Source organism: Rhinolophus sinicus, chromosome 16 (genome assembly GCF_057876585.1).
Source record: "Rhinolophus sinicus isolate RSI-liver-muscle chromosome 16, RSI-T2T, whole genome shotgun sequence".
Taxonomy (NCBI): Eukaryota; Metazoa; Chordata; class Mammalia; order Chiroptera; family Rhinolophidae; genus Rhinolophus; species Rhinolophus sinicus.
In genome coordinates, this window is record NC_142516.1 from 99,496,307 (window position 1) to 99,516,953 (window position 20,647).

Genomic DNA, 20,647 nt, shown 5'->3' on the forward strand with positions numbered 1-20,647 from the left:
AAAAAGAAAAATCAAAGTCCTTAATTTATAGATTGTCCCCAGGAATCACTACATTTTTCAAATCTGTTGTTAGATGGGCTTTGCTTTCTTTTAGATTTTTTTTACATCTGGAGTTGAGACATTAACCGATTCCATATGTGCCACAGACTGCAAATAAAGACACAATCTCGGAAAACATAATGCCAAATGTTTCCTTTAAAGTTGGATGCAAATGAGCTCCTCCTCACCTTTCTACACATTCCTTGACAACAGCAAAATTCCCATCTCCTATTGTCCTTCCGACTTTATATCGTTCTGTTATTGTGGCTGGAATCTGGAAGCCTTCCTCCGACACTTCTGAAAGAATCATTAGTATGTTTTTATTGGTAGAAAAGGGAACACAGATGTTGCACAAAGGAGACGTTTAGAGAAGTATCATCTAATAGACTGGAACTGATTCAGAATCAATATGTCATTTTCTGGACAGTGAGGCGAGCCCCCCCTCCCCCGCTGCTGACACTGTATACTCAACAGTTTTTACTAAGACAAATGACAAACTAAAAGGAAACACAAAACGTATGAGGTCCACTCCCACCTATGTAAGAGCAACTTATGCTTTCTGCTGCCTTGGAGATTCTGTGGAGGAAGTTTTGATCTTTTTATTTCATGCCAATTTGATCAATAGCATTGACCGAATACCCACTGTGCACAGAGAAGTGACATTTCTAGGTATGGCTCAGGAGCAAAATGCAGTTCGTAAGGGACTCTGGGCTGCCAGACATTGTACAAAGCATGAAAAATGCCTGCTGTTTGCACACTGAGCTTTACTACATCCTGAAATGGAGATCTCCGTAAAATTCTGTATGAACTAAGCCCTGATTGGCACCCCTCCCCAGGATAAATGAGCAGATTTTAGACTAAGTTCTCACCAGTAACCTGCATAGCAGATGTTGAATTAAAATTGCAATATCTATTATGTCTGTGAACAGAACAGTTTTGTAGTTTCAATTATGTTAGTGCCACTAACACAACGCATTTTCCTCCTTAAAATGTATTTTGAAATATTTTACAAATGCCTAATAATGCTTTAAATATCTAAGGCCGTAAAACTAAATAAGCCACACTTAGGTCACATAAATATACTGGATAACCTTTAACATCTTAGGGGTGTAAAAAGCCTTTTATAGCTGGGCTTTAAAATTTACATGCTTTAAAGTTATAAATCCTAGCTCTCCCTCAGGCAACCTGAATACAAAATGTGATGGGAGCCTAGCGTGCTTTCTAAATATGCTCCTATTCTGACCTTTAACCATAAACCGAGTTGAAACATTTCTTCTCAAAATAAAATTAAAACCTCAGGTGATGGTGAATGGGCTTTCTTGGGGAGCTTTGTATTCTCGTTTAATCTGTATTGTTGGGGAACAACAAACGGAAGCTCAAAATCTTCAGACATCTGTTTGAGGGCCCTTATTTTGGTTTTGCGATCGTGTTCAGTCGTCACCACTCTGGATGCCAGGGTGGGTGGACGTTCTGGAGAGCATTGTACAAATGTAGGGCATCTGCTACTCCTGACCTTGGCTTTTCTGCAGCCTCTTCGCCACTTTATAAGTGACTTCTTAATCCACTGGAAGCTATCACAGTGGTTTGCAGAATAAAGTGAGAGCCAGAGCCAATTAACCCCTACCCCACCCCTGCTAGCTCATCCCCAAAAAAGCCAATAATGTTGCCTCTGTTTGAAAGGCTCTTGTCTGCTCCATGGGAATCAGAGGAGATGATTGGAGACGTTTCAAATCCACTGCAAAGCACCCAAATTCACAAAGCATCTCTCTTTAAGGCTCTTTACTACGTGGATAATAAGGCTCTTTACTACGTGGATAATAAGGCTCTTTACTACTGGATAATAAAAGTAATCACCTTTGGATGTTGGATGGGAAATAGAAGGAGATGTTTCCACCCTTCCTGCCAGTGGGTCCTCACCAAGGTACCCACCTAGAGCACATGGCTTGAGAGTTTTTTTCCTCCCTGACTATTGATAAACTGTACCTGTTAGGCTTTTGGCTAAGAAAACTAAATCATGTCATTTAAAACAAACAAGGGGAGCTGGTTCTTTAACAGTGGTTTGATCATACCAGATTTAGACTTTTCTAAACAACTTTTCATAATAGATTTGAACCTGATAACCCCAGGGGGGAAACAGGTGTGGATTACAATCTCTGTTTTACAGAAGAGAAACTAAGATGTGGCGTGTTGAAGAGGCTTATCCAAAATAATCCAGTGAGTTAGTGGAAAAGTCAGTTGGAATCCAGGTCATTTGACCACATCATAGAGAAATTCTAAAGTGAATTAGTTCAAAGTACAAAGAATATTTTTGCAATTGTCATCAATTAATTCTTTTTATAAAGCCATATTTTCACATACTGAGTTCACTTAAGTTAGAGCACATCTGGAAGGCTGTAACAGTCAATCAAGAGAGTATACTAAAAGTGAACAGAGTTTGGAAAAACAAAGGCAGCAATTACTCCCTTTTATTTCCAAAGTGGGCAATAGCTGGCCTTCTTAGGATACTTATACCCTTAGATGATGTGAAACACCACTAAATTAGGGTGACTTCCTCTTCCCTTTCCGATGGAGTAGATCCTGGTGGGAGCCATATTCAGTCCTATCCCTTTGTTATTTATTGACTCTTATGAGCTGTTTCAGGTTTGTCCATTTCATTCTGCTTGAGAGGTTATAGTTTCCTGGAGTAAATTTAGCCAACCAATCCTCTGCCCCCTGTGTAGGCTGAGCCTTCTCCACAGACAACATCAACTCCCAAGCTCACCAGCTTCTCCGGGTCCATCGTTCTCGTCCATCGAGCTACAGACTTTGGTGGACGCAAGTGAAGTAGAGGAGCCGCCATGCTGAGAGCTCTGGATGAGAACAGAAACAGAATAAAGACACTTGGTCAGAGTGCCCGGGTCTCCAGGTGCTGTGCCCAGCCCAGAATCCCAGGAGATAACTGTACTCACTACCAGGGAGGGCCTGGGGTTAACACTCAGAAAGGGAGGTTCTTAAACTATTCAATTAGGACTACCGCTCCCCACTACTCTATTAACCAATAAATTATGTTAACAGTGTGAGCCTAATCATCAATTTAGATATTCCATGGATTTTTATTCCTTTTATTCAAAATTAGCATTCTTTAGTTCACTGTTTCAATTTGGCAAATTTTTAGGCATCTCACCTCATCTTCCACAGATTATCTGCAAATAGGCCTCAAATATGGCGCCATTCTGATTTCATGGAATATTTTTCTATTTTTAACATACACAAATTTTCTCTTCAGTTTGTTTTTATGAAATATTCTAAAAAAAATTATTCCGCCTTACCATATCCTTGGATAAAGGTTAAAGAGTGGGTTTGTTAATTCCACTTTGAGATAAAGATAAGAACTCAGCAGGTTATCGATATGTTAAACATTACATAATAAGTCTGAGACAAGACAGGAATAAAAGCCTATGCCTGGTGATTCCTTGTATATTTGGTGTATTTTGATCCAAGACCCATGAAAGCAAAGAGGGTAGCAACTATATTAGAAAGCTCAACAATACCAACTATTTAATACTATGATGAGCTACAGGGCAGTACTTTAACAATGAACATTTCCATCTCTGCATCTATTGAGAAAACAATTTGCACATTCAATGCTATTTCTAAATAGTGAACACAGCTTGTCCTAAAAAGATCTTCCTTCTGTTTCCCTGGGCTTATCCACTTGGTTGGCCTGATGGGAGCAGGAGGCGGTGAGGGGGCGGCATTGGCTCATGGTGCTGGCTGTCTGTGGAGCAGAGAGAAGGGAAAAAGCATCTGTAGTTGAATTAATAATGAAGAGGTGGTGAGAGGCAAAGTTGACCTATTTTTCCTCTGCTTACCTGTCTCCCTTCAACCTCCTCCCCACTCCATCCAGACTTAAGTGTGCACAAAGTAGGAGGGAAGAGAAGCTCTGTCCAATTTCATTATGCCCAACAACATCTTGTATAGGAAATTCAAAGACTTTCATTTTCACCAAAGATTAATATAGGGGGAGATGCTACCTAACACACTGTAGGGACATTTGAGTCAACTGCCACAGGACGTTTTCCTGAGTGTGGCTAAGGTGAGCTCATTGCACAGGAAGAGTTCATCAAAGCTGACAGTTGAAACCATTGGGATAAAAGTTAAATTCACAGCAGTGATGCCTCTGCTGCCTTCTAGAACTTTCTGGAAGTTTTGTGGTGACTCTACTAAACCTCTGAATGCCACATAGTTTGTGTGGTGTGCCCTGTGTTTTCCAATATCATAAGGATCCCCTAATAATTAGCCTGGTAACTCGAGCTAGTTTTCCATCTTCTCTCATCTAGCCTCCCTTTGTGACCAGCAGCATACATTTGTCATATGTCAGGCTAGAAAGAGGGATTCGGATTGTGACCTTGAAACAGTTTTGCTTGGTGTGATACTAACGAGAGTCACAACTAACTCTGTCAAAGATACTGTCAATGTATGAGCTTCTAAGCCATGCTCTGCCTACTTTTATGAATGTTGATTTGTGAAAACCTCATATTAATATTGCAATAAGAGGATGAGACAAGGCAGATTTATGATGTCAATGTCTGGAGAAAATCAACATTAACATTACCACATTTGAGCGGAAGGTGTGTGTTTTCCAGAACAGTGAGATCTTTTATCCCCCGTGTCATGCCTTTGCTGTAGACATGATGGTGTTCCAAGCAGAAAAGCAGTAAGACAATTTCTAAAATGCGGACTTCCGCCTCTGGGCTTTCTGGTCCTTGAATCTCTTCCAGCAGCATCACAAATGGTGTTTAATAATGTAGACACGTTGTGGTTTGGGGTGGCAGGTGCTGTCTTGTCATATGGTGTTTTAAAGTTTAGAACACAAAGACACATTCTTTCATCAAGCACCAGAATTAATAGACTAGTAGTGTGTTTCCTAGCAAATATGTCCACAATTTATGTACTTGATTCCAAAAGCTTGTTCTTTTAATAAGAACATCAGCTACTCAATACAGAACTCTGACCCAAAGTATATGAAAACATCTTTTAAATTGTAATATCCTATAAACTTGCTCGATACTATTCACTAAACAGCTTTATCAGCTAATGAATTGTATTTTCAACAGTGCCACTGATGCCTGAATGCTTGCCACAGTACCAGCTGTGTTTTCTCTGTCTTATGAACAAAACCCCTCAAGGTTTTCTGACTCTGGTAAAAAAAAAAAAAAAAAAAAAAAGCAGAGCTAATACAAGTTTGCTTATGTTTACAATTGCTTACTTTCAACTTTAGGTTTGTGTTTTGAAAATGTACCCCCAAATCATTCAAATTTCATGCTGTCTGAGGTTGACAGATGAAAGTTTTAAGAGAAAAACTTAATTACAAATAAGGTACTCTGAAAATTAAAAGTTCTCATTTTACTTATTATGCTCAGAGTAAAATAAATGTATTAGAATTCTAATGGTGTCATGTCTTCTTTCTCCCAAAGAAGATAGTTAACATTATATACTTTCCAAGACAATGACCACTCATGGATTCAAAGAATTATAGGGACTGGAATGGACCTGAAATATTACCTATTCCACCCTACTTCTATCCAGAAACCAAATTCCCACTACAAAATTTCCAGTTATGTGGTCAAATGGCCTCTGTCCAAACACCTCCATTACTGAACACATTACTTCCAAAGGCAGCTCTTAACTGTTAATAGAGTCACAGGAAGTTCTTCCTTAAGTTATGTTGAAATGATGTGCCCCTACAGTGTCCATTTATTGGTCTTAGTTTTCACCTCTGGAGCCCCCCAGGATAGTTCTAATCCATTTCTCATATGCTAGAGCTTCAGGTATTGGAAATAGCTACTGGCCCTTTCTGTATCTTATGTTTTTCAATTTGCATTTCCCAGTTTTTTCGGTTGTTTGTCATGTGACAGGGCTCCCATGACCCCTGCATCCTCCTGTGGACACACACCAGTTGTCAATATGTCTTGTTAAACATGGTGCTCAAAATAAACGCAATATTCTAGGTGTACTCTGACCAGCAGAGAAGGATAAGGCTTTCTTCCTTGTGAGGAAAATACTAACGTACTTTCAAGTCATACTGGCTTATCATTAGTACCATAATGTGTTAGTCTTACATGAGGCTCAGTCATGTCTGGTCTCCCTATTCTGTATGTGGGAGGTTGATGTTTTAGATCAAGTCTAAGACTTCTCATTTATTCATGTTCAATGTCATCTTTATTACATTCCTATCCTTCCAGCCTTTTATTTTTTGGATTCTGTTTCTGTCACCTAATGCTGTTGCTCTCTTTCCCAGTTGAAGTCATTCAGGAATCAGCATGGCTCTTTGTGTATGCTTGCTACTAACCCTAAGTATACTAACCTAGACAGGGCTGGCTGATTTTGATTACTGTTCATAAATGTGATTGAAGGATTCTGAAAACAATAAAGGAAAAATGTGTATGTTCTTGTTCTTTAAAATTAACCCAATGAGATTAATCCGCCTGTACTTATGACCAACAGAAGCTGAAAAGCCCACTTATATTTTTGCATGTTCATAAATAAAATAAATTTACTTATTTGGTTTTTCTGAGCAGGTAAACCATTTTATAATAAGTATGATGATAACATTTTGTGTTTGCTTTAATCAGTTAGCTAATTCCAAGGCATCTGGTGGTACAGTTCAAAACATACAGTTATTTTATAATTTAATGCAATTAGCTGCTTTAAGATATATTGTGACATTTGAAATGTCATCACCTCCAAGCATATTTAATGGAAACCAGGTGGCCAGGTTGCTGGCACCTGGATGCTTTTATGGCACACCTTCATAAAAGCACTGCCCTAAGTAAGAACACATCCTAAGTGTAGCCATTTAACTTGGGATCATATAACAGATGGAGAACATATCACACTTTTTGAAGTAAGTGAGAAAGCTGACATAACAGCTCTAACCACATTTTACCAAGATGTACCTGACGACTATGTAGTAAAAAGCAGTTCATTTTAAATATAAATCGTGTAAGCTACTCTTGCCATTTGTATTAATGGTGTCACTCAGCTGGGGTCCACACTGAATAAAGATTTCAAAAATATCCCATTGACCCAATTGATCTAATCAAGGTAGAAAAACTCTCACCAGATAATTATAGTTTTGGATGGTTAAATATATCATTTCCACTTTGCATTTTGTCTTGGTAGACAGTTATTACTTTGTTAACATTAATTTGAAGAATGGTTTAAAAAAATTTAGAAATCAACCAGATCAATTTTATAAAGGAAACACAACCAATAAATATTTAACAGATTCAAACAGTCATCTTGGAGATCTTGACTTGAGATCTACAGAATCTCTAAAGATGACCTCATATAACAAAATAAAATCATAATGTTGGTGTAGAAAGCTTGAAACCCATGGGATTCTACGTGTACGTAGAAACACCATGCATTTCTTTACTTTCCAAGTAAGTATAGAACTCTAAGTTGATGACATCAATATGCAATAACTAATAAGCCCTCAATATATGAAACAAAGCACAAAAGTAATTCCTTTTTCCAAATTCCTTTGTCTGAATTCTTCATAGTATGTTTAGCCTAAATAAAGGTTATGCTGTAAGCTATCATGTGTATAACTAAGAGTGAATACTGAAAAATATTATCATAAAGATTTGCTCAAAGTTTTTAAAAGACTGAGGAACTATTATTCATGAAATTGGTTTACTTAGACAAAGAGAAAATGAAAATGGGAATATTGGCATTAAATCTATTTTAGTGAAGTCACGAGAGCCAAGATGTCAAAAGTAAATGCATTTAGTTACAACTTTGTTGTATCAGGCAGGCTTTGCTTCAACCGTCCGGTCACTATACTCACTTAGACCAAAATCTACTTCAGGGGCTGAACCATTTGTCTTGAAGAGGCTGTGGAGGTGGTGGTGGGAGGGACGACAAAGTCTCCATTATGAGTTACTCTTCATGGAACATAGCTTGGAAGGGGACCAGGAAGTCATCTATTTTATCCCTTCTCAATGAAATAATTCACTCCATGATTTCCTCCTCAAATGGGACTCCCAACCTGTGATAAAGGGGGCTCGCTCTTTTTCCAGACTCCTGCTACATTTTACTTTAAACTCTATTATACTAATAAAGTATAAACACAATTGGGAATTTTATAAATTTGTAAACATTCCTTCCAGTTGTACCATTATGGCTTTGGGCATTGATTCCATTGAGGTTATCATGGAAATCATAAAGAGAACGAATTAAAGTAATTTTAAGGTTAAAATGTGTCTGGTAAAAATCTTAGATTTAAAACCAGAATTTTGAACTTATATAATAATTTTAACATGAAATATTCTTCCTAAATAGGTCAGTAGAATTTTATTTTCTCTCTTCTACCATATTATAAATGAAATATATTATGGATTTTTGCTCTAAATTCAAGTTGGGTAATCAAGTGTTTTATTATTATCATTATTTATTTTCTTATATATTTATTTATCTTAGATATTTATTCATTCAGTGCTTTTAAAATATCTTGCATACACACATGTATGCACATACACAGGCACCTTTCCCCCTGCAAATTATATGACCTTGGAAAATGCCTTCAACCCCAGGAGACAGCCAGTATGTTTTAAAAAGTGCATGTTAATTTCTTTTTTCAACCAGTTGCCAGTTTGTCTGACAAATTCACCCTTAAGGCAACCCATAGAGAAAAGTGCATTAATAACTTTAATATAACCAACCGAAACACAATTCTTCATCAGATGGTCTTATTTTGTTGTTGTTGTCAATATAATACTACATTTTAGCTATCATGTGATGCCAATCTACAGTATCTTAAGTATCACTTGCTGATGCTACTACGTCACAAAAACGCAATATGAATATGAAGGTAACACTTCCCCACACAGTCAGTTCAATTTCAATGTCTATTTATCAAGTTTTCTGAAAGAAACTCACTGAACAACATAGGTGGTTTTTCCTGTTTATTATATAGTTATTCTAAGGTGGTAAGTGTCACAAAGTTAACTTTGAGAGGAATAACATGGTCCAGTGTGAAACAAGGTACAATGTTTTACAAGGAAACCACAGCACAAAGTGATGGAACTTTCAAAATTGGATGGTTCAATGAAACATTTCATCAGTTAGCTCTATAAAACTCTGCTGATGGCCTCAATTGATGGATTATTTAAACATATTGCTGTTTAAAACATTTTTAACACCAAATGCTCTTTTTAAAAGAATACACATCCAAGCAAGTCAAACTTTAAGCAGAAAGTATGTCTACTGTTTCATAAAAATTTTATCCAAATTTACAACAATAATGTATTTTGAAATGAAATGTACTTAAAAGAAATAAACTCAGTTCCTTGCTGTTGATGAATATAAACTCAAAAAAAAAACCAAAAAAAAAACACAGATCACAATAAAATTAACTTTCATAGTTCTTTGCCCATGACCTTTCAGATACCTACTACCTTGGCTTCAAAGACATTTTGTGGCCATATATAATACAAACACTCATGTATTACATGCGTCATTTATACTATCTTGGAATTTATCCATCATCTTTACTAAAATAAACCACATTTTAAAGACGCTATACATCATGCACCCTTAAAAATTATAGCTAGGGCCTCAGATTTCCTATCTTTTCCACATGCGTTACAGGCACAAAATTACAAATATTTTTCAGGTGACAGTATAACAAACCACATCAGGCAATTGGTATATTGAATTAAATATACCTCTAATTTTTACACTATATTTCTGTGGGATATCTCAGTCAAATACAGTCATCACGAACATGCACAATTAGACACACTAGCAAGGCTAATGCAAATATGCACAAAGGGGCAAATGTATGCATATCTAGTAAATTCATTCAATGAACATTTTCAAGTGTGTATATGTTTCATAGATATATACACACATATAGCAAGTATAGTAAAGTTACTACTGAAAATATGTCAACAGTTTAGAACAGTGTTTTGAAAGAACATACAAAATCGCCTTACAGGTTATCTGGCTTTCTTATTAAACTTCAAATCAAATAAAGGCTGGATTCTCCTTTATTTATGTTTTAATGTATAGTACTCAACTACTCCCAACTCTATAAAACAATATTTCACTTTTTTAGTAAATATTGATTGACAACTATAAGTCATCAATACGTACGCACATTAGAGAAACAACAGTGATAGGATTCACTTTAATAATTGAATATCGAGACATAACAATATAAACATTAATGTGTGATTATATTTAATAGTTAACACAATATTGGATTTGTCTGAATTTCAATTATTTTTTGTATATCTGGATTCCAATCTTTTTTTAAAAATCAATCAGTGCATCTATTTGGACTGTTTTGCTGTACCAGTTTAGCAAACTACTTTTGAAATTAAACATGCTCTGACTAATATGCCACATAACCAATGTATGACATTAAGGTTTTACAAATAATTCCACAAGAGCCAGTAACTTATAAGGCTGTGTCACAAATGCCATACTTTACTCCTTATGGCCTATATACAGACACACATACTTATATGGCCTATATAAGTACACCCATATACACACTAAGCCCTGCAAATTTACAGAAATACCCACACACCTGTATAGATATATGGCCACATATGAAAAATTTCGCAGTCCAATGGCTAAAATGGATGGAATTATTTTTCAGGAACATTATTCTATATTTTCATTCATTTGTATTAAGAAATGTGGTTTTTAGACTTTATTATTTTCAAATTAAAAAAAAATAAAAAGAGCTTAATCATGTACAGAGCTGTAGTGGATGCAACCAAAATACCATGCTGGGTAACATAGGGAACACATGCAGTACATAAATGCTGGTTCAAAATGTTTTTAAAAAATATGACTTTTTAAATATTTAGATGAGCCAATATATAAACACAGGGATGTGTACAGATGGGTGGACCGGACACTCTTAAAAGCCTAAGACAGTATAGAAACATTGTGGTTTTACCCACCCCCCACCCCATCCCGCCACTTACTGATGAAGAAAGACAAAGAAGAGACAAACCACGTGGCTTTCAGAACCAGTCTTTTGAGCTCACACTGAACTTCACACTTGACATATTATTAGGTTTTACATTTATAAATGCTGAAAGCAGGGAAATATGTATCATATCATTTTCTGTGATGTCTAAGAAAAATGTGAGTGCAAATGAAAAACTTTCAAACTTTTAACTAGAGCAGTGTCTTCACAGCACATTTAAGGTTTATTGTAAGGACAAAAACGCATGGCTTTTGCTGGAGTCCTCTCCTGCTCTGTAGAACAATTTTAAAATTCATTGTCTAATTTTTTTAAAAGGAATTCTATAAGTAAGTAAATCTTAACTGCCTATAAATCATCAATTTGGTTACACCAATGAACTGAAAACTTCTGATTTGTTGCTAAGAATTTTTTAAATTTCTGCTATAGTATAATGGAATTATGCTCTGCATAGAAAGAGATCTCAAAGTCTATAAATGGTGTGCTGTTTCAATCTCTGAGGGACTTCAGTTTCAAAAAGTAAATGATATATATTGCCCCTGAACAGTCCTTTAATAAAAGTCATATGTTCAAAGATTAAATGCTGTGGAATAGCATTTCCCTTGGAACTGCTTGAATGGAAAGTTGGCCATGATATCCATCGTCAATTAGTCCAAGTCCAGTTTCTTTTTGCCGTGTCTAAACAAAGCCATGGGCTTCATATCAATTGGTAGTATCTGCCACTTATCCAGAACAAATAGCATTTATTGGACCTTTCTAAGCAGTAGTTGTCCATAAGATTGACAGTGCAGGGAAGTTAAAATTATTGGAATTTATTTTTGTTCTGGACCATCTGACCCCACCAGATTTAAGTTAACTGTTCCACTGCTTTCTTTGCATTTTTGACAGTTCAGTCAAATACGTACTAATCTTTTATGGACTCAACTGTATTAAGTAATGCATTTTACAAAGACATAACTAGAACAGACACCAGCACAGGCAACTTCACAGATGTTTACTGTTTCAGCTAAAACAAAGCAGCCTTTTGATCTCAGCAGGAGTCTCTGTTCATTGCTATTGGAAACAGTTTTAAAACCTGAAGTCTGGAACAGGTATTATTATGAACTGTTCTTTCAAGATGGAATGGTTCAGTTTGTGGTTCTCGAATAACCTGCCAGAGAAGTGTCTTTCTCTCCAACAGACAGGATAATAGGCACTAATTATTATAAGGCTAAGTTTTCAAATGCTGGTAGATTGCCTGAACATTTTTTTTTTCTTCTTTTCGTTGAAATATTTTTTAGCTTGCAAAGTAAGATGGTAACATATGTAACTATAAACCAGATGGTAAAATTTGATAGTTGAGGAATTTATCAAGGAGATAAATTGGTAACATTTAAAACAGTATATGACAACTGAATCTCTCTCCATCTTGAATCAAACATTTTGTTTTTAAATTCAGTTTTCAAGTAAAATTTGAAGAAGAAAAAAAAACTCGAGTAAAAGCCTCCAAATGGCATCATACATTTTTAATTTATCACCTACTGAGATATGTCAAGCCTACAGAATATCAAAACCATGCTTCACAAGTCTCAAATTGTTAGTGTTTGAACTAGTAAAACTAAATGATCACTAGGCTATGGCTTAAATACAATAGACCATACACATTAAATTAACATTCAGATTTTAAAATAATTATTTTATGTTTAAGCAAAGCTAACTATAATTTTTACAAAGAGGACTAGAAGAGCAGAATTAGTAGGTTAATGTTAACAATGGGTTATAATCATAGACTTACTTGGTTTAACACAAAAGGAGTTTTGCATATGAAACCAGCAAGATCCAGGATTTCTTGGAATGGAGATTTGGATATTCGGGGCCTGCTTTATACAGCACCATTTAAAAAATTTTGCTTTTCAAATTGAATTTTTGGAAGAAGTACAGACACATTTTTTTTAGGTCTGTGTGTAAAAAAAGAAAAAAGTTTCCTAGCTTCAGTCTTCACACATTTGAAAAACTACATATATGGTTGTGGGAGGAATTAAACAATTTATAATTATTTATGTTAGTATGTAGTTTAAGCTATATTTATGCTGTTTCCAATGAAAGATAAGTTTAAAAATTAAATGTGCTTGACAACAAAAACAAGGAAATTCCTAATGCCTGATGTTAGAGTCTTTATGGGTGTGTGCTTGACGTTTTTCTTCAATTCTATTAACCCACAAAATGATAAGTAGCTTTGTCTACTGACTAGGAAGAAAAAAAATCTAATCTACTTAAACACTTTTATTATTTTGTAGTAAAAGGACCTTTAAAAAACCAGCAATCTAAATTTTAAAAAGAATTTAACTTTAAGAAAAAATGTCTTCTAGTGCCATTTTAATCTGCTTGACTGAAAGTATAGAAAAATGTATCTACACATCTACTTGTGATTAAAATGAAAACCCTCCACACAGAAATTATGATTCTGTAGTACTACATCATTAGTGTGTTCTTATACTCAATATTGATTGGGTCTATTTATGAAAGTTATCTGGAGCCAGGCCTTGCCCAAAAACCTCAGCAATTGAGTGCATTTGTGTTCAAGCTCCCCCAACCAAATCATTGTAGGAGGCATAAAAATCAATCTGCTTCAAGGATCAACATCATGAATATAAAATGCCTATATATTTACTTTTATATGATTTGGGCTTCATAATTTCAAAGTATGCAAAACTTTTTTGTGTATTTTGCTGTTAGACTTTTGCTTAGGAAATGTGAAATCTTCACCCAATCACAAACCATATACATTGCTCCTTTGTCTCTTTTACACTGAGTCTCCTACTGAATCCAAATCATCCGAAGAGAGGGGGCGGTACAGGTCCTGTAAGATGAAGGGCAGTATAGATTTGTTTACTTGGCTTTCTTGGGTGCCCCATGGCTCTCTTAGGAGTGGAGCAATACTGAATAGCATCCCTGATGTCTAATATCACTAGACCTTTTAGCGTCACCAAATTTGAATGAGGAAAGATAATATTGAGAAACCATCTAAAAAGACAAAAATATTTTGCCTTATTGATTTGAACTGCTCATGAGCTTTTGCCTTCCTTTGTGTCCAGTTGAATTTTACAGCCCCTGAGGTCTATCAATGCTTCTATGCGTCTAGGCTAGTCTTCCATGAACACTTTCTTCCTATTCTGGGTAGAAGAGGAACATGCTTACCTCTCGAAATAACTTATTAGGAGCCCTAGCTGGCTTTCAGCAAATTCTGGTCCCAGAGCAGCAACTCAAGTGATGCACTGAGTATTGCATAAACCCAATGAACATTGCCTTTTCAAATTCTGCTTGGAAGACAGAAAGAACGTAGACTTGACCTACCTCCCTTCCCAATATTCTTCCCTGGTTCCCCAACCACTCACCTATCACTTCCCCATTTTTCTTCTCTGCCCCTTTCTGCTGAGATCTCTCTGTTGGTAACCAGGCAACCAGCTCAGATCTGCAGAGTGTCTAGAATCCTGGCTTCTTTTCTATTTTGTACCTCCCACTCCTCACATCATCGGAGTGATCAGATAATCCACAAAAGCCAGCAGCGTGGGAGTATAATGGGGAGCTTCATTCAACCTACACGACACATTTCTTTCTGATATATTAAGAAATGGGACCCAAAAAAGTTCATGGATGAAAAAGATCTGCCACTATCTGCTTCTGTGACCAGTCAAATGCTTCTAGACAGTAATTTAAATAACTGTTTTGTAAAAATAGGGAGGTTTCCTGGTACATTGACACCAATACTTTTATGAAGAAAAATACCTGGCATGCAAACTCTTATTGTACATAACTATTCTAAGAGAGATAACATAAAGAAATATGACTTTAAGGGAAGAAACGAAAATATGATTAAATCATCATAAGTAATATGTTTGATTTGTGAAGAAAGTGGTCAAATTTCTCAATATTGCTTTTAAAGAAACAACTTACATTCCTGTCTTTTAAAATGAGGTAGGGGGTGTGAGTGTGAGTGTGTGTGTGTGTGTGTGTGTGTGTGTGTGTGTGTGTGTGTGTGTTGGGGGGCAGCCAAGTAATTTTCCTGTCCATGTTGCTAGGCAACACAGAGAGAAAAATAGAAGTCGCTACTGTTTTCCAATTTGCAATAAAAAGAGTTAATTTATTCATTGAAATGTCTTCTTTTAGCACTTGCCATCTTTTGCTTATTTCAGTATTTCCTGCATAGGAGTATAGCCAACTATTTGAGAAGAACATTAGCCAAATTTGAAATAGGATTAGTTTTGGGGGGATATTCAAGGCCCATTTTAACTGGGAGGGGTTATTTGATGAAGTTGCCTCCACACCAAGTTGAAAGTTCCTCTTGCTAAAACAGCTGAGAATGTACCCGTCCACTGACATGGGGCATGAGTGGGAATGTACCCGTCCACTGACATGGGGCATGACTGGAGGATATTCTTTTATGGACCCAATTCTAAAGCCTAGAAACTAAGCCATCTGTGAATTATCCAGTGCTCTGCTCACAACTTGCGCTTAATAAATGTTTTCACATGACAATTAACCCTTATCTCCCTAAAACAAATAGGGTTGTTTTCCCCTCTTGATTGTGTTGCTTGCGCTGGTGGTTTAAATGACAAAATTAAGTATCTATAAGAGAACCACCCCTTATTATCATTTCCCTAGTGCTGACAATGTTAATTACGTAAGCCACTGGGCACACAGCTGCTAGTAGCTGGAAGGAAATATTCTGCCTCAGTTGGACAAAATAATAGTGACATAGAAAATACAGAGGGCAGAAGAAGTAAATTCTGGCCTCATTCTGCAAACAAAGGTACCATTGAACAAAGCACTTAATGTCCCCAAGACAGAGCTCTCCACAATAAGCAAGTGGGGAGAGAAGCTCAGATCTATGGCAGGGATTCTCAATCACTCTAATTTAATCTCCACAACTAAGCGTGAGCTAAATCCTGAATCTGAGTTTATATAACCTCAAAGGATAAAGAGGAATGTCTATGCCAGGTGTACTCTCCAAAGTATACACTTCAAAAGAGAGAATGTTCTGTGAAAAAGGACCCCGTCTCTGCTATATATAGTGGCTGTTCCCATAGATGGGGACCTCACTGGGTAATATTTATAAGAAAACAATCACCCTACTACGCCTTCCTCCATTCAAGGATAGACATTTAGGAGATGAAATTAAATTGGCCAATTCTTCTTTTAGTAGTTCACTATGACTCCTGTAGGTTAAAAAGCAAAAGTAGACTGCAAGAAGAAAACCACAGTGAAAACACTCAGATGGAACTGAAATAGCATTATTGGATTTTCTATCTGGAAAGAGCATCTTTTTTTCTTTTGTTTTTTCCAACTGAGTCTGAGAGGGTAACGGACAGACGTATTTGAGATAACACAGCCAATTAGTGGAGGAGCTGGTGCCAAACCCCAGGCCTCATCAAATAATCTCAACAGGCCAAGCCTGATGCCAGGAGGATCAGGGGAGAAAGACAATACGACCTGATATTTGGTGGGACTGGCTCCAAAGGGACTGGGGACTGACTGAATCCCCCTCCCCCACTTTTAGACGGTGGAGTGCAGACAAAGCCTCGGCAGGAGGTTTGAACAGAGGAGCTTCCAACTTGGTTAGAGTTTAAATTTATGGAACTTAGAAGTCTCATTTCAAAACACATAATAAAAGAAACCAAATTCAAGGAGCTAGTCTTTGAGTTCAGAAGGCTCCAAGGAGCCCTTGCTTAGTAAAATATTCAGTGAGCACCATGATAACTCCTTCTAAGCACCTGTCTTCCTCCCCACCTCGCTTGTGAAATCAGAACACTGAAAGGCTTTCCATTTGCTCTGCAGCACCTTCCCCTCCTCCCTTCCCACTCCTTTCAGTCTTGCCTTGGTATTACTGGGAAAGACAAACAGTCAGTTGTAAGGGGATTAAAAACTGTCTTCCACTGTGAAAGAAGAGCTAATCCTCACTCCCTTCCTTAGCATGGAGAAGCTAACAGTTTCCAGTAACTTTTTGACTTTTGTCTCCAAGCTCAGCCAAGTTCTCCATTACTACACGAGAAGCTAAAAAATAAGTAGGGATGAAAACCATGGTGCTCAGTGTGGGTTTCCTCCACAAAAGCACATGTCATATGTACCCAGCCCCCGCTCCATGGACCCTAAGCCACTCTGGACCACCATTCTATGCCACAAAGCAACTCCCCACCCTGCAGACCCCTCCAACAATGACACTTTTCCTTCTCCTTCCTTAAGGAAGGCTGATAATAATGATGCTTCCTCGTTATAACTAAGGAAGCTTACAAACCAGTGCCAGTAAAGCCAAGTCTTTGTGATACAGGACAAAAAGAGCGGGGTGTTTATACATGAAGCAGCAACCGTTTATTCTTCTCCGAGTTCAGATTTAGAAACGCTTACAGAGAAAGCAAAAGCCCTGAGTGCAAGCTAAGAGAAACCATGGCCATAATAAGGCCCTGCCATGGGTCACCGTCTGCCTTCACCTGGTTATTACTTAGAGACAAGAGCGCTATTATGAGAGAGCTATTTGTTGGCACCTGTGCCATTCTGCACCAAGGCTCAGACAGGTCGTAAGCAAGAAGCTGGCTTATTTCCTTACCCTCTGCTTCCGCAGGCTTCCTGGGCTGGTGGGTGATGGGCTGGGCGACTTGCCTGAGCGCGGAGTGGAGAGCTGACTACCAGGGGTTCCATTGACTAGAAGTACAAAGAATCACAGAGAGGAAAAATGGCACGTTAAGGACATTTCAGGACAAATCAACTTCTCAGAGAAATAAACAACCACAGAGGAGCATTTGCTAAAATTCCAGACACCTTTTTATCTGTGGTCCTGAGAAAAAGCTTCAGGGAATACCTTCTTCAGAAATTCACTGTTTTATTAATCCTGTGTTTAATTAGCAGTAACTCTCCTAAAGCCTGCTAAAAATGTTTAAACTGTACTTTTCACAACTTTCCCAATGAATATATTAATGATGCCTTTAACTGAACCAAAAGGGATCTGGGGGATGTGGGACGTTTTCCATGGGATTAATCCTTAATTCTTTAGTTTAGCTTCCCAGTAACACCCAGTGGGAGTACATATCAGCACACTTCACAAGTGATATTCTCAGTGACTTGTTCAACTGAATCACTGTCTTTTTATAGTTAAGAACTGACTTCTAGAAGTTCCTGCATCCAGTTCTGCCCTTTACATCTCCTTAGCCTAAACTCTGAAGGACCTGCCCTCAACAGGACAAAGTAACAGGCACAGACACTCGGGAATTCCTCCCCATCTGTCTTTACATGATTGAAAAATAAAAGCTGCTTTCTAACAGGTTTAAATCACTGCAATTTTACCTGATTATTAAGATTTTCATACAACATTATCACTAAACTGAATCAAAGCCACAGAACTCAAGTAAGCAATTCTTTTCTCTGAGTAACAATAAAATACCCTTAAAGAAATGAGTTTATAAAGATATATAATGTCACCATTATCTTACCCATAAAAATGAGAACATTTTTACATGCATTACATCCACAGTCAGTGAAGAAGAATCAGCCATGAGACATACACACACACATCCTTGAAAGTACATAAGAAACATTTTCTGAAAGTGAGAGCAAGAATGCATTTAACTTACCTTCTATGAGCTCTAACATGGACACAGTCTTAGTGTTTGAACTAAGGCAAAAGGCAAAATCGCTTCCCAGCACTTAGCCCAGCGCAGGGAAATGGGAGGGAAGCAGGTGGATTAGTTAAGGATGGCTAAGGCTGCTCCCAGGCAGACTGAATGAGACGCAAGCTTCATCAGCAGATGCCTTTTCTGCGTAAGGCTGACGTCTCCCAACCAGCAGTGGGAGGTTCGGGTTCTGTCTTAGGCTACATCAAAGGTGTCAATTAAGCCTCATGCCAACCCGGAGCCACTGCTACCCCCACCCCAACACCACTAACTCCCGGAAGCCGGAGCCCTTTCAGTACTTTGCGCTGAATCATAACAAAGTGCCTCTGGGGGCAAGAGACCCAATGACTCATATGAAAATCAAAATGACAGTAACTCTTCTAAAGCCTGCTAACTAGCGAGTACTAAGTACATCTTCACAAAATTCAGTGGTACAGTAGGATGTTTATTGATTTTTCATACACAGTGTTTGCACAAAACATTATTAGGGCCCATGAAAGTGGGAAGGTCTTTGTTTTGTCATCTCCAAAGACCTTTAAAAAATGTAATATAACCCACATTGCACTAATATGTAATTTTGCCTTTGCAATGTATTTGGTGACTCAAAAAAAAAAAAAAAAACCACAAACTTTTTTTTTCTTTCTTTGACAGCTTGAAGTAGGAAGCACTGAGAATGCTTTAATTTGCTTACATCCTACAGTCCTTTCTGTACTGAGCTTGATGCTCAGGCCTCTTTGCACTGGACTTCCCAGCCAGTAACCTCTAAGGAAAGGGCTGTGAAATAGGCAAAGACTAAAGAGCTGTGGGTAGAGGCAGAATCTACAGCTAATAAACCAATAAGCAAGAGATACCTAGGATATGGCTGAAAAACAGGTTTCAAGAATGCAATATCTTCTTTGCTCACTTTACGTCTTTATGTCACACCTAAAGGCTACACAGATTGGGGGAAAATGAGCAAATGGGGAAGCAAACACAGTATTGACATTTTAATTTTTTTAACTGGGGAATATTGGGGAACAGCGTGTTTCTCCAGGGCCCATCAGCTCCAAGTCAAGTCGTTGTCCTTCAATCTAGCTGTGGAGGGCGCAGCTCAGCTCCAAGTCCAGTTGCCGTTTTCAATCTTAGTTGTAGGCGGCACAGCCCACAATCCCATGTGGGAACTGAACCTGCAACCTTCTTGTTAAGAGCTTGTGCTCTAACCAACTGAGCCACCCCTCCGGCAGTTTAGCGCTAGCTGGTTGTCTTCAATCTAGTTGTGGAGGGCGCAGCTCACTAGTCCATGTGGGAATCGAACTGGCAAACTGGTTGTTCAGAGCTCACACTCTAACCAACTGAGCCATCTGGTCGCCCCCAGTATTGATAGTTTTAAATATTGAGACTACTCTTATCAAGTCAATGGGGGAAAAAGTGAAAAAAGAAAGTGAAAATAGCTTTAGGAACACCTTGCTTTAAAAAGCAAAATAATATAACAAAAAGCGTGTTTAGTAAGTGCCCATTATGTGTGCATCTCAGTTTACTGAAGAATTTATTTTCTATGGAGAAGTTAATATACTTAAACTACACACACACACACACACACACAGGGTGCCAAAAAATATATACACATTTTAAGAAAGGAAAACTGTATTAAAATTGTAATACTCAATATATACCGATAACAAAAGATGAATACAAGTCATGTTTGACTTCTGCAATTACAAGAGGTGCTCAAAGTGGTTACCATCAGCGTCCAGACACTTCTGATTATGGAGAACTAGTGCTTGAGCAACGTCAACCAAAATGTCCATTGTATACATTTTTTTGGCACCCCTGGTGTGTGTGTATGTGTGTGTGTGTGTGTTTGTGTATGATGTATGTATATATACACACACACATATATGTGTGTGTGTGTGTATATATGTACATCTATGTATGTATATATCCTCATTTAACTCTCACAATAACTTTGAGGCAGGCAGTATCATTTTACAGATGAGGA

At 37.5% G+C, this 20,647-nt stretch overlaps 1 protein-coding gene across 3 annotated transcripts in view; it reads right to left on the reverse strand.

The window, feature by feature from the left end:
* Positions 1 to 20,647, reverse strand: part of DCLK1 (doublecortin like kinase 1) — a 321,063-nt gene that overhangs the window by 58,298 nt on the left and 242,118 nt on the right. For 2 of the 3 annotated variants that reach the window (XM_019736467.3, XM_019736468.3), the window contains exons 6-8: positions 17,610 to 17,704; positions 2,801 to 2,888; positions 228 to 336 (exon numbers count right to left, since the gene is read on the reverse strand). In XM_019736467.3, coding sequence (XP_019592026.1) covers positions 228 to 336; positions 2,801 to 2,888; positions 17,610 to 17,704 — 292 coding nt within the window. Of the gene's footprint in view, positions 1 to 227; positions 337 to 2,800; positions 2,889 to 8,977; positions 13,869 to 17,609; positions 17,705 to 20,647 lie in introns of those variants that run through there. The other variant, XM_019736471.3, reaches the window with a different exon arrangement.